Source organism: Macaca thibetana, chromosome 11 (assembly GCF_024542745.1).
Source record: "Macaca thibetana thibetana isolate TM-01 chromosome 11, ASM2454274v1, whole genome shotgun sequence".
Taxonomy (NCBI): domain Eukaryota; kingdom Metazoa; phylum Chordata; class Mammalia; order Primates; family Cercopithecidae; genus Macaca; species Macaca thibetana.
The window spans coordinates 5,910,001-5,922,570 of NC_065588.1; the positions used below are offsets into that span (position 1 = coordinate 5,910,001).

The 12,570-nt window shown below is 45.7% G+C and overlaps 1 protein-coding gene across 1 annotated transcript in view; it reads right to left on the bottom strand.

Moving 5' to 3' along the window:
- ANO2 (anoctamin 2) overlaps positions 1 to 12,570 on the bottom strand; it is a 363,519-nt gene that overhangs the window by 252,003 nt on the left and 98,946 nt on the right. The window contains exon 7 of the mRNA XM_050747557.1: positions 11,912 to 11,963. Within this exon, the coding sequence (XP_050603514.1) occupies positions 11,912 to 11,963 (52 nt within the window). The remainder of the gene's footprint in view (positions 1 to 11,911; positions 11,964 to 12,570) is intronic.

The following is a 12,570-nucleotide window of genomic DNA, read 5'->3' on the forward strand; positions in this document are numbered from 1 at the left end:
GGTTCTTATTTTTCAATTTATTTTTATACTATGTTGTCTTGCTGTTTTTCTTGTAAGCCACCCCAGAAATTTTGTGGAACAAGGCAGGAATATAAATATATCAATACATACTACTTGTATATAGGTTAAAGCTTTGCAAAAGTAGGCATTCAGTAAAAATGTATTGTCTCAAAGAACAAAGAGACATTACTAGATAAATGGGAGAATTTCTAAGTTGTTACTATCTTTAGTATCTTTTCTATTTTCTAATATTTAAATTGGGTACAATGGGAAAGGGAATAAAGCTTTGTCAGTTGGTTGCAAAAGAAATGACCATACAAAAGATAACCCCGAGAGTGAAGGATCAATGAAAACACCTACGATTCCAACTCCAGTCCTGTTCTTTTTCTCTTTCTCTCTTTTTTTTTTTTTAATGAGGACACAATCTTCTGGAGAAATATAAGCTGATTCTAGTCACTCATGCTTCTCCTCCACCCCTTATAAGCCAGAAAGAAAGGCAATAAAATCTAAATTTATCCTGTGGCTCAGGCCTCCATATTATCTTGGGGCCTCATGGAGTTATCACATTCCTCATTTTTTTTTTTTGTTTATCTTCTAAATAAGATTGGTAAGTTGGCCAAAGAGCTTAGAGGGCACTTGGTCTTCATAGGCAGAAGTCAACCCACTGGAAATCAGGCCTTTGGTGTTCTCCTCTGCTGAGAAGCGGAGTTCAGTCACATGCCCCCTGTTACAAAGCTAGTAAGTCCTCAAGGGCTACTGTGAAGTTAACAGATTCTAAAGACTCAGCCTAACTCCACTCCTAGTCTGTAGCATCCCAAAGGTAGTGGAAATAGGATTAGAGCAAGGGTACCCAAGTTCTAGACTCAATTCTGACTCAAGATGCCACCCTGGGCAAGTCACGTATCCTCTTTGTACCCATCTGTAATTGGAGATGATCACTCCTGACATACCTAATATTCCTGGGAGCAATGATTTACGTTAATACTTAGACATACAGAGACATACACATGGGCATTAATTGCCTCCTCCCCTATGTTCCAACTGCACTCTGTACGTATCTCTATTATAGCACCTACCACACTGCCTCATCACAATCTGTTTCCACGTCTGTCTGCATGGCTAAACTAAGAGTCCCTCAAGGGTAGAAATTATGCTAAATTCAGCTTGGCATCCCTCCATTTCTCTAACATCATTTGACACACAGCAGGTGCTCATTAAATGTTTTTTGAATGTCAAAAAGGAAAGACAAAATTATAAATATAACTCAAAAACAACAACAAAATCCTGACATTTGACTTTGAGACATCACCAAAAAACCCTCAGATTCCCACACACACAATAAAAAACATGCGTGTTAAAGCCGAGGGCCTCTAGTCTCCAGTGGCCTTCCAACAACCTGGGGATTGTCCCCCAAAATGAACTTTTGTTTTTAGGACTTTCCAGTTTACAAAACAAACTAACAGCCACTTATTTCATCTTTACAAAAACTCCGCAAGATAGAGATTATAATCCCCATTTTACATAAAAGTAAGCTGAGATGCAGAGAGGTTATTTGTCCATGAACACACATAGTCAGAAACTGACCAGAAACTGCTGTGGGACTAGCAGGCTGGGCATTTTTAAATTAATCCACTCAATCAAATCAACTGAGTAGAATGTGCAAGACAGGCAGTGAGGTGCATTGGGGCATAAAAGATGACTCAGAAACATCTCAAGGACTCACTGCCTTAGGAGTCTAAGCCATGGGTGTAGAAAACAAGCAAGCAAGAGATTCAGTTTGATAAGAGCTCCAAGGAAAGGGCTTTAAGGAAGAATCTGGAGGACAGTGGTGTTTGATCTGGGGATAGGCATCACTGAGATTGGGGAAAAACACAGGCAGGACATTCAGGAAAAGGAAACGGCATGAGCAAAGATAGAGAAAATAGTGGTCACATTAACAGGAAGAGGAGTAGGAGAGAGAGGAGAGAAGTGGACATGCTGATTTTGAGGTTCTGGTGAACATCTAAGTGGAGGTATCCATTAAGCAGTTGGAAATGCAAGGCTGCAATTGGTGAGAGAAACAGGAGCAAGAACAGATGGTTGCAAGTCATCTATATAGAGAAAATAGAGAGTGCAAAAGCCAAAGGAACTTGGAAGCTGACAACATCTAAAATGTGGAATAAGGAAGAAAAATCAAGGAAAATGTGACCCATGAGGGAGAAACAGAAGGACAGCAGTTGAGTAGGTCAACAGCACCTTCCAACAACTATCAGAAGATGGAGGTGCAGTAAAGAAGGCTTGGAAGGATGCAGGAAGTTGTGGAAGATGAAGACTGAAAAGAAAAAAAACATGAACTATAGGAGATGTGATGGTTAATACTGAGTATCAACTTCATTGGATTGCAGGATGTGAAGTGTTAATCCTGGGTGTGTCTGTGAGGGTGTTGCCAAAGGAGATTAACATTTGAGTCAGTGGACTGGGAAAGGCAGACCCACCGTTAACCTGGGTGGGCACCATCTAATCAGCTGCCAGTGCGGCTACAATATAAAACAGACAGAAAAACATGAAAAGGCTATACTGGCCTGCATCTTTCTCCTGTGCTGGGCCCTTCCTGCCCTCAAATGTCAGACTCCAAGTTCTTCAGTTTTGGGACTCAGACTGGCTTTCCTTGCTCCTCAGCTCATGGGAGCTTGTGATCAAGTTAGTTAATACTATATATATACCCTATTAGTTCTGTCCCTCTAGAGAACACTAATACACATTTTCTACCAGGAGGGGTTCTAGAGGAACAGAATATTAAGGATGGAGTTCTTTCATTGGTTTTTGGGTTTCTGGAGTTGGCTGCTTAGCATTAGACCCCAAAATGCTAAGGACTCTACTTCCAATAGTATGGAGAACACTGATAGTCCTTGGCATGAGCTGTTTAGAGAGTTATGCAAAATAAATGCATTTGACACTCTTGATTCACTGCTCATGAGAGGCAAGGAGTTTAGTGACTCTATACATAATACCTTTGACCATATGTAAGGAACCAAGGAACATAATGAAGCTGGTTGGTTGCTCCTAAGTTCAGTGGACCAAGTGATGAAAGAAAATGATGAACTCAGGGATTCTAACGCCCAACTTGAGAAGCAGATTCTGAGCATCAAATCTGCTAAGATTGCCCTGAGTGACAGTTTTATCTCCTGTAGAGAAAGAGCTGAAATTGTGGAAAAATAGACACAAGCTCTTATCATGCAAGTGGCTGACCTGCAATGAAAGGTGCATTCACAGCCTCGCCGGGTGTCTATTGTTAAAGTGAGGGCACTGATTGCAAAAGAATGAGAGGCAACAGTGATGGCCTTCACTGAGGCAGTTGCCAGGCAAGAAAATGTTGATTCTCCTCAAGAGCCACCCCCAACACCCCTGTTTGCTTCTAGACCTATAAATAGACTAAAGCCCCAGTGGGCCCTTAGAGGTGAGGTTGACAGTATGACCCATGAGAAGTTGCACTACACTCAAAAATAACTGCTTGAGTTTTCTAATTTATATAAACAGAAATCTGGATAACAGGCATGGGAATGGATATTAAGGATATGGGATAATGGTGGAAGGAACACAGAGTGGGATCAGGCTGAATTTATTGATTTGGGCTCATTAAGTAGGGACTCTGCATTTAATGTTGCAGCCCAGGGAGTTAAAAGGGATTCTAATAGTTTATTCGCTTGGTTAGCTGAAATATGGATTAAAACATGGCCCACTGTGGCAAGCTGAAAATGCCTGATCTCCCTCAGTTTAATGTAGAGGAAGAGATCCAAAGGGTTAGGGAGATTGGGATGATGGAGTGGATTAGTTACTTCAGACCTACTCATCGCAGCTGGGAAGTCCAGAAGATATACCCTTGACCAATGCCTTGTAAAATATATTTGTGAGGGCAGCACCTGCATCTCTGAAGGGCCCTGTAATTGCTCTTCTCTGTATGTCAGATCTAACAGTGGGAACCACAGTCACTCAACTACAAAATTTAAGTACAATGGGAATAATTGGATCCGGAGGTGACAGGGGCCAAGTGGCAGCACTCAACCATCAAAGGCAAAGTGGGCATAGCTACCATAGTGGACAGCAGAGACAAAGCAGCAATCAGAATAGTCTGACTCATGTAGAGCTCTGGCATTGGTTTATTAATCACAGTGTTCCTAGAACTGAAATTTATAGGAAGCCTACTGCATTCCTACTTAATTTATATAAGCAGAAAACTTCTAGGTCAAATGGACAAAAGACTAATTTGAATTATAAAAACAGAGAATCATGGCCCATCAATCAACTTCCGGAATTACAGACCCAGAACCCCTTGATTGAAGGGGAGGTTGGGTCCCCTTGAAGAAGGACCCCACTACACTACTAATAATTTATGCTGTTAATCTTTCTCTTACCCTTCCCCAAAGAGACCTCCAGCCTTTTATCAGAGTAACTGTGCATTGGGGTAACTGTGCACTGGGGAAAGGGATATGATCAGATATTTCAGGGACTACTGGTCATTGGCTCTGAGCTGACGTTGATTCCAGGGGACCCAAAACATCATTGTGATCCTCAAGTTAAAGGAAGGACTTATGGAGGTCAGATAATTAATGGAGTTTTAGGTCAGGTCTGACTTACAGTGGGTCCAGTGGGTCCGCAGACTAATCCTGTGGTCATTTCCCCAGTGCCAGAATGCATAATTAGCACAGAAATACTTAGCAGCTGGCAGAACCCCCACATTGGCTCCCTGACTGGTAGGGTGAGGGCTACTATGGTGGGAAAGGCCAAATGGAAGCCATAGAGCTGCCTCTACCTAGAAAAACAGTAAATCAAAAACAATATTGCATCCATGGAGGGTGTGCAGAGATTAGTGCCACCATCAAGGACTTGAAAGACACAGGGGTGGTGATTCCCACCACATCCCTCTTCAACTCTCCCATTTGGCCTGTGCAGAAGACAGATGGATCTTGGAGAATAACAGTGGATTACTATAAGCTTAACCAAGTGGTGACTTTAATTGTAGCTTCTGTACCAGATGTGGTTTCATTGCTTGAGTAAATTAACACATCTTCCGGTACCTGGTATGCAGCCATTGACTTGGCAAATGCCTTTTCCTCCATTCCTGTCCATAAGGCCCACCAGAAGCAATTTGCCTTCGGCTGGCAAGGCCATTAATATACTTTGACTGTCCTAACTCAGGGGTATATAAACTCTCCGACTTTGTGTCATAATCTTATGTGGAGAGACCTTGATCACTTTTTGCTTCCACAAGATATCACGCTGGTCCATTACATTGATGACATTAAGCTGACTGGATCCAGTGAGCAAGAAGCAGCAAACACACCGGACTTATTGGTGAGACATTTGCATGCCAGGGGACGGGAAATAAATCTGACTAAAAATCAGGGACCTTCTACCTCAGTAAAATTTCTAGGAGTCCAGTGGTGTGGGGTCTGCCAAGATATTCCTTCTAAGGTGAAGGATTGGCTGCTGCATTTAGCCCCTTTTACAACCAAGAAAGAGACACAACATGTAGTGGGACTATTTGGATTTTGGAGGCAGCACATTCATTTGGATGTGTTACTCCGGCCCATTTATCAAGTGACATGAAAGGCTGCCAGTTTTGAGTGGGGTCCAGAATAGGAGAAGGCTCTGCAATAGGTCCAGGCTGCTGTGCAAGCTGCTCTGTCACTTAGGCCACAGGACCCAGCAGATCCAATGGTGCTTGAGGTGTCAGTCACAGATAGGGATGCTGTTTGGAGCCTTTGGCAGGTGAATCACAGCGCAGGCCTCTAGGATATTGGAGCAAGGCCCTGCCATCTTCTGCAGATAACTGCTCTCCTTTTGAGAGACAGCTCTTGGCCTGTTACAGGGCTTTGATAGAAACTGAACACTTGACTATGGGTCATAAAGTCACTATGGCACCTGAACTGCCTATCATGAACTGGGTGCTTTCTGACCCATCTAACCATAAAGTGGGTCATGCACAGCAGCATTCCATCATCAAATGGAAGTGGTATATACGTGATTGGGCTCAAGCAGGTCCTGATCGCACAAGTAAGTTACATGAGGAAGTGGCTCAAATGCTCATGGTCTCCACTCCTGCCACCCTGTCTTCTCTTCCCCAGTCTACACCAATGGCCTCATGGAGAGCTCCCCATGATCAGTTGACAGAAGAAGACAAGACTCGGGCCTGATTCACATATGGTTCTGCACAATATGCAGGCACCACCCGAAAGTGGACAGCGGCAGCACTACAGCCCCTTTCTAGGACATCCCTGAAGGACAGCAGTGAAGGGAAATCTTCCCAGTGGGCACTTCGAGTAGTGCATCTGGTTGTGCACATTGCATGCAAGGAGAAATGGCCAGATGTGCAATTATATACTGATTCATGGGCTGCAGCCAATGGTTTGGCTGGATGGTCAGGGACTTGGAAGAAGCAGGATTGGAAAATTGGTGACAAAGAAATTTGGGGAAGAGGTATGTGGGTGGGCCTCTCTGAATGGTCAAAAACTGTGAAGATATTTGTATCCCATGTGAGTGTTCACCAGCGGGTGACCTCAGCAGTGGAGTGGATAGGATGACCTATTCTGTGGACACCACTCAGCCTCTTTCCCCAGCCACCCCATCATTGCTCAATGGGCCCATGAACCAAGTGGCCATGGTGGCAGGGATGGAGGTTACACATGGGCTTAGCAACATGGACTTCCACTCACCAAGGCTGACCTGGCTACACTGCTGAGTTCCCAATTTGCCAGCAGCAGAGACCAACACTGAGCCCTAAATATGGCACCATTCCTGGGGGTGATCAACCAGCTACATGATGGCAGGTTGATTATTTTGGACCTCTTCCATCATGGAAAGGGCAGAGGTTTGTCCTCACTGGAACAGACACTTATTGAGGATATGGGTTTTCCTATCCTGCACGCAATGCTTCTGCCAAGACTACTGTATTAGTCCATTTACATACTGCTGATAAAGACATACCTGAGACTGGGAAGAAAAAGAGGTTTAATTAGACTTACAGTTCCACGTGGTTGGGGAGGCCTCAGAATCATGGAGGGTGGCACTTCTTACATGGCAGTGGCAAGAGAGAAAGAGGAAGAAACAAAAGCAGAAGCCCCTGATAAACCCATCAGATCTGATGAGACTTATTCACTATCACGAGAATAGCATGGGGAAGAACAGCCCCCATGATTCAATTACCCACCCTGGGTACCTCCCACAACACATGGGAATTCTGGGAGATACAATTCAAGTTGAGATTTGCGGGGGGACACAGCCAAACCATATCATTCCACCCCTGGCCCCTCCAAATCTCATGTCCTCACATTTCAAAATCAATCATGCCTTCCCAACAGTCCTCCAAAGTCTTAACTCATTTCAGCATTAGCCCAAAAGTCCACAGTCCAAAGTCTCATCTGAGACAAGGCAAGTCCCTTCCGCCTACGAGCCTGTAAAAATCAAAAGCACGCTAGTTGCTTCCAAGATACAATGGGGTATAGGTATTAGGTAAATACAGCCATTCCACATGGGAGAAATTGGCCAAAACAAAGGGGTTGCAGGGCCCATGCAAATCCGAAATCAAGCAGGGCAGTAAAATTTTAAAGCTCCAAAGTGATCTCCTTTGACTCTGGGTCACGCTGATGCAAGAGGTTGGTTCCCATGGTCTTAGGCAGCTGCACCCCTGTGGCTTTGCAGGGTGCAGCCTCCCTCCGGGCTGCTTTCATGGACTGGCATTGAGTGTCTGCAGCTTTTCCAGGCACACAGTGTAAGCTGTCAGTGGATCTACTATTCTGGGTTCTGGAGGAGGGTGGCCCTCTTCTCATAGCTCCATTAGGCAGTGCCCCAGGAGGGACTCTGTGTGGGAGCTTCAACCCCACAATTCCCCTCCACACTGCCCTAGCAGAGGTTCTCCATGAGGGCCCCACCCCTGCAGCAAACTTTTGCCTGCACATCCAGGCACTTCCATACATCTTCTGAAATCTAGGCAGAGGTTCCCAAACCTCAATTCTTGACTTCTGTGCACCCGCAGGCTCAACACCACATGGAAGCTGCCAAAGCTTGGGGCTTCCATCCTCTGAAGCCACAGCCTGAGCTGTATATTGGCCCCTTTTAACCACAGCTGGAGCGGCTGGAACACAGGGCACCAAGTCCCTAGGCTGCACACAGTACAGGGACCCTGGGCCCAGCCCATGAAACCACTTTTTCCTCCTGAGCCTCTGGGTCTGTGATGGGCGAAGCTGCCGTGAAGGTCCCTGACATGGCCTGGAGACATTTTCCCCATGGTCTTGGTGATTAACATTAGGCTCCTTGCTACTTATGCAAATTTCTGTAGCCAGTTTGAATTTGTCCCCAGAAAAATGGATTTTTCTTTTCTATCATATAGTCAGGCTGCAAATTTTCCAAACTTTTATGTTCTGCTTCCCTTATAAAACTGAATGCTTTTAACAGCACCCAAGTCACCTCTTGAATGTTTTGCTGCTTAGAAATTTCTTCTGCCATATACCCTAAATCATCTTTGTCAAGTTCATAGTTCTACAAGTATCTAGAGCAGGGGCAAAATGCCACCAGTCTCTTTGCTAAAACATAACAAGAGTCACCTTCACACCAGTTCCCGACAAGTTCCTCACCTCCATCTGAGACCACTGCAGCCTGGACCTTATTGTCCATATTGTTATCAGCATTTTGAGCAAAGCCATTCAACAAGTCTCTAGGAAGTTCCAAACTTTCCCACATTTTCCTGTCTTCTTCTGAACCCTCCAAACTATTCCAACCTCTGCCTATTACCCAGTTCTAATGTTGCATCCACATTTTTCGGGTATCTTTTCAGCAACGCCCCACTCTATTGGTACCAATTTACTGTAATAAGCATTACATGGGGAGCTCCCCACAAGGCCATTGGTGTAGACTGGGAAAGTAATGCTGCTGATAAAGACATACCCGAGACTGGGAAGAAAAAGGACTTAGAGTTCCACATGGCTGGGAGGCCTCAGAATCATGGTGGGAGGTGAAAGGCTCTTCTTACATGGTGACAGCAAGAGAGAATGAGGAAGAAGCAAAAGTGGAAACCCCTGATAAACCCATCAGATCTCGTGAGACTTATTCACTATCACAAGAATAGCATGGGAAAGAACAGCCCCCATGATTGAATTACCTCCCCCTGGGTGCCTCCCACAACACGTGGGAATTCTGGGAGATACAATTCAAGTCGAGATTTGGCAGGGGGACACAGTCAAACCATATCAACTACCATCCGTGGACTCACAGAATATCTTATCCACCATCATGGTATTCCACACAGCATTGCCTCTGACCAAGGCACTCACTTTACAGCTAAAGAAGTGTGGCAGTGGACTCATGCTCATGGAATTCACTGGTCTTACCATGTTCCCCATCATCCTGAAGCAGCTGGATTGACAGAACGGTGGAATGGCCTTTTGAAGTCACAATTACAACACTAACTAGGTGACAATACTTTGCTGGACTGGGACAAAGTTCCCCAGAAGGCCATGTGTGCTCTGAATCAGCATCCAATAAACGGTACTGTTTCTCCCATAGCCAGGATTCACAGGTCCAGGAATCAAGGCACTGAAGTGGAAGTGGCACCACTCACCATCACCCCTAGTGATCCACTAGCAAAATTTCTGCTTCCTGTTCCCACAGCATTACGTTCCGCTGGCCTAGACATCTTAGTTTCAGAGGGAGGAATGATGTCACCAGGAAACACAACAATTCCATTAAACTAGAAGTTAAGATTGCCACCTGGCCACTTCGGGCTCCTCCTACCTTTAAGGCAACACGCTAAGGAGGGAATTACAGTGTTGGCTGGGGTGACTGACCCAGACTATCATGATGAAATCAGTCTACTACTCCACAACAGATGTAAGGAACAGTACGCATGGAGGACAGGAGATCCATTAGGGCGTTTCTTAGTATTACCATGCCCTGTGATTAAGGTCAATGGGAAATAACAGCAGCCCAATCCAGGCAGGACTGCAAATGGCCCAGGCCCCTCAGGAATGGTTTGGGTCACTCCACCAGGAAAAAAACCATGACCTGCTGAGGTGCTTGCTGAAGGCAAAGGGAATACAGAATGTTTAGTAGAAGAAGGTACTCATCAATACCAGCTATGACCACATGACCAGCTGCAGAAACGAGGACTGTAATTGTCATGAGTATTTCCTCCTTCTTTTGCTAACATGTTTGTGCATGTATACACTTGCACTAAGAAATAACTTCATTTCCTTTTTCCTTTATCAAGTGACATAAGATTTACTGACCTCATATCAGCATTTGGGTAGTGTTAATTTCATGTAATAGTATTTGGATTGGGGATTGGTGCATTTCCGGTTGTATGAATGATAGCTGTATTATGTTAGGTATAATTATGACCTTATTATTGCCTTTATTTGAAGATTATGTATGATCTCAGATGCGTATGGGTTCAGGTTGACAATGGGTGGACTTGTGATGGTTAATACTGAGTGTCAACTTGATTGGATTGAAAGATGCTAAGTACTGATCCTGGGTGTGTCTGTGAGGGTGTTGCCAAAGGAGATTAACATTTGAGTCAGGGGGCTAATGCTTAATAAATATATAAATTTTATATATATATAATATATATTTTATATATATGTAATATATTATATATATATATTTTATATATATATAACATTTCTCTGCTTTTTAGGCTAATTCCCTCACCCACTTACTCAGCCTCGCCTCATCAGCACCGTGTTCCGGACAAATAACATAACATGGAAGGTCTGAGTTTAAAAAGTACACTGTTATTTGGAATCTTGTAGCAAGATGAATATATCAAAGCAAACGTAAGCAAACATAATTGCCCTGTTGAGAGGTTAAGCACTATTCTAAAAAGACTATCATGGCATAACACCCATTCAGATTCCTTCTCCAGCACTGTGCCCTGGGTACCCAGGCACACTCTCAAGCCCCACAACACACTCTCAAATACTAGCTAGCTAACATCATCATTATCGTTGTCATTCCTGAGCCTGATCACCTCCTCTATTCAATAGACAGGACTCCAAATGACTTTGAACGCTTTTCAACCTAAAGCTGCCTCAAAAGCCAGATTTGCCAATCCCAAAGCGCATTCTGAAGACGGCTCTCCCAAAGCTGTCAGAAGCCGCTTGGAGATGGCAGCACCTTGGGAACAAGGGTTCAACATGCAAGAATGATTCCTGTGCAGAAGTGTTTGTGTGTGACGTTTTGGCACATTTCTCCAAAAACCAGTCTCAGGGGGTTACGGGCACAGCTCACATTGTACCTGGGCCGTCACAGATGTCTTCCACACAATCCATCAGGATCTGGACGGCCTGCCTTATACTGCCTGCCTTATACTTGGTCCCAAATGCTTCCAAGACAATTACCCTAATATTTAAGAAACAAACCACAGGGCAAACAGATTCAGCCAGATACGGTGAGAAGACTGCTGAGGCTCACTCAGACTTAGCCATCACATGCTGTGTGGGCTCAGGGCAGTTATGCACCCTCTCTGGCGGTTCATCTCTTCTTACATAATATGAGGAGGTTGGACTAAAGGACCTCTAAGATGCTTTTCTTGGGTTATTAAAAACTATTCGAAATGTTGAAAAACAGAGGAGCCGCAGAATTATCCCGATACAGTGGCAGGTGTGGGCGGTACGGGGAAAAGAGAAAGAGAAAGCCGGGAGACCTGGGATGAAGGCCTAGGAGAAGCTACAACAGCCTGGGAGCAGCCCCACTGAGAAACGGGACCCCCACTGCTCCTGGGGCCAAGGCAGGCTTCTCAGCCTAAGCTAAGCAGCCTCTCCGTGGGGGGCATTTGTTTGCTTTGTTCTTTGCTGCCCACCAAGGGAGCTGTTGAAAGCACAGGGAGGGAGCCGCCTCAGCACCCGTCAGCACCCTGCCCGCGGGCTGGGGTCCTTACCCATCGTGTTGTTGGCTCGGGAGCAGGCTGTGCGCTTCAGGATCTCGTGCACCTAAAAGGGGACGACAGCAGAGTTGTGAGCGCCTCGTTCCCCCCGCCCTCCACCGTGCGTCACCCTCACCACTGCCTTGCAGGGGCGGGAGACGCCCGGGCCCGTTTGCAGTGAGGGTTAAGCCAAGCAGGTGCCTGGCTCATGGGCGGCACATCAACCCCACTCAGACTTGAGGACTTTGAGGAAACAAGGGATGTAACCCCCCTGCACACACATCCCCCGCCCCTTCGCCCCACCCTGAGAAAAACAAATGAATAAAAGGCTAGAAATGGACTGCAGTTACAGGAGGTAAGGAAAACAGAGGAGCCCACCCCGGACCACATAGCCTGGCTCTGTGGGGTAGGGGACAGTGTCTGCCGCCCACGTCGGGGAACCTCAGGAAAGGCGGGGTTCTGTCTGGTGGGTCCCGGGGAGGGGCAGGCCCCCTCCCCCAGCCTGGAGCCCGGCTGACGGGGAGAACCAGTGTGGTGGCAGAGAGCTCCGGAGGTAGGTGCAGAGGGTCCTGAGCAAACGTCAGGAGGGTCAGCTTGCGTCTGTAATGGGGCCATCTAGCGGAGCTGCTCGGGAGACCAGCCAGGCCGTGCACAGGGAAGCACTCTGAAACAGC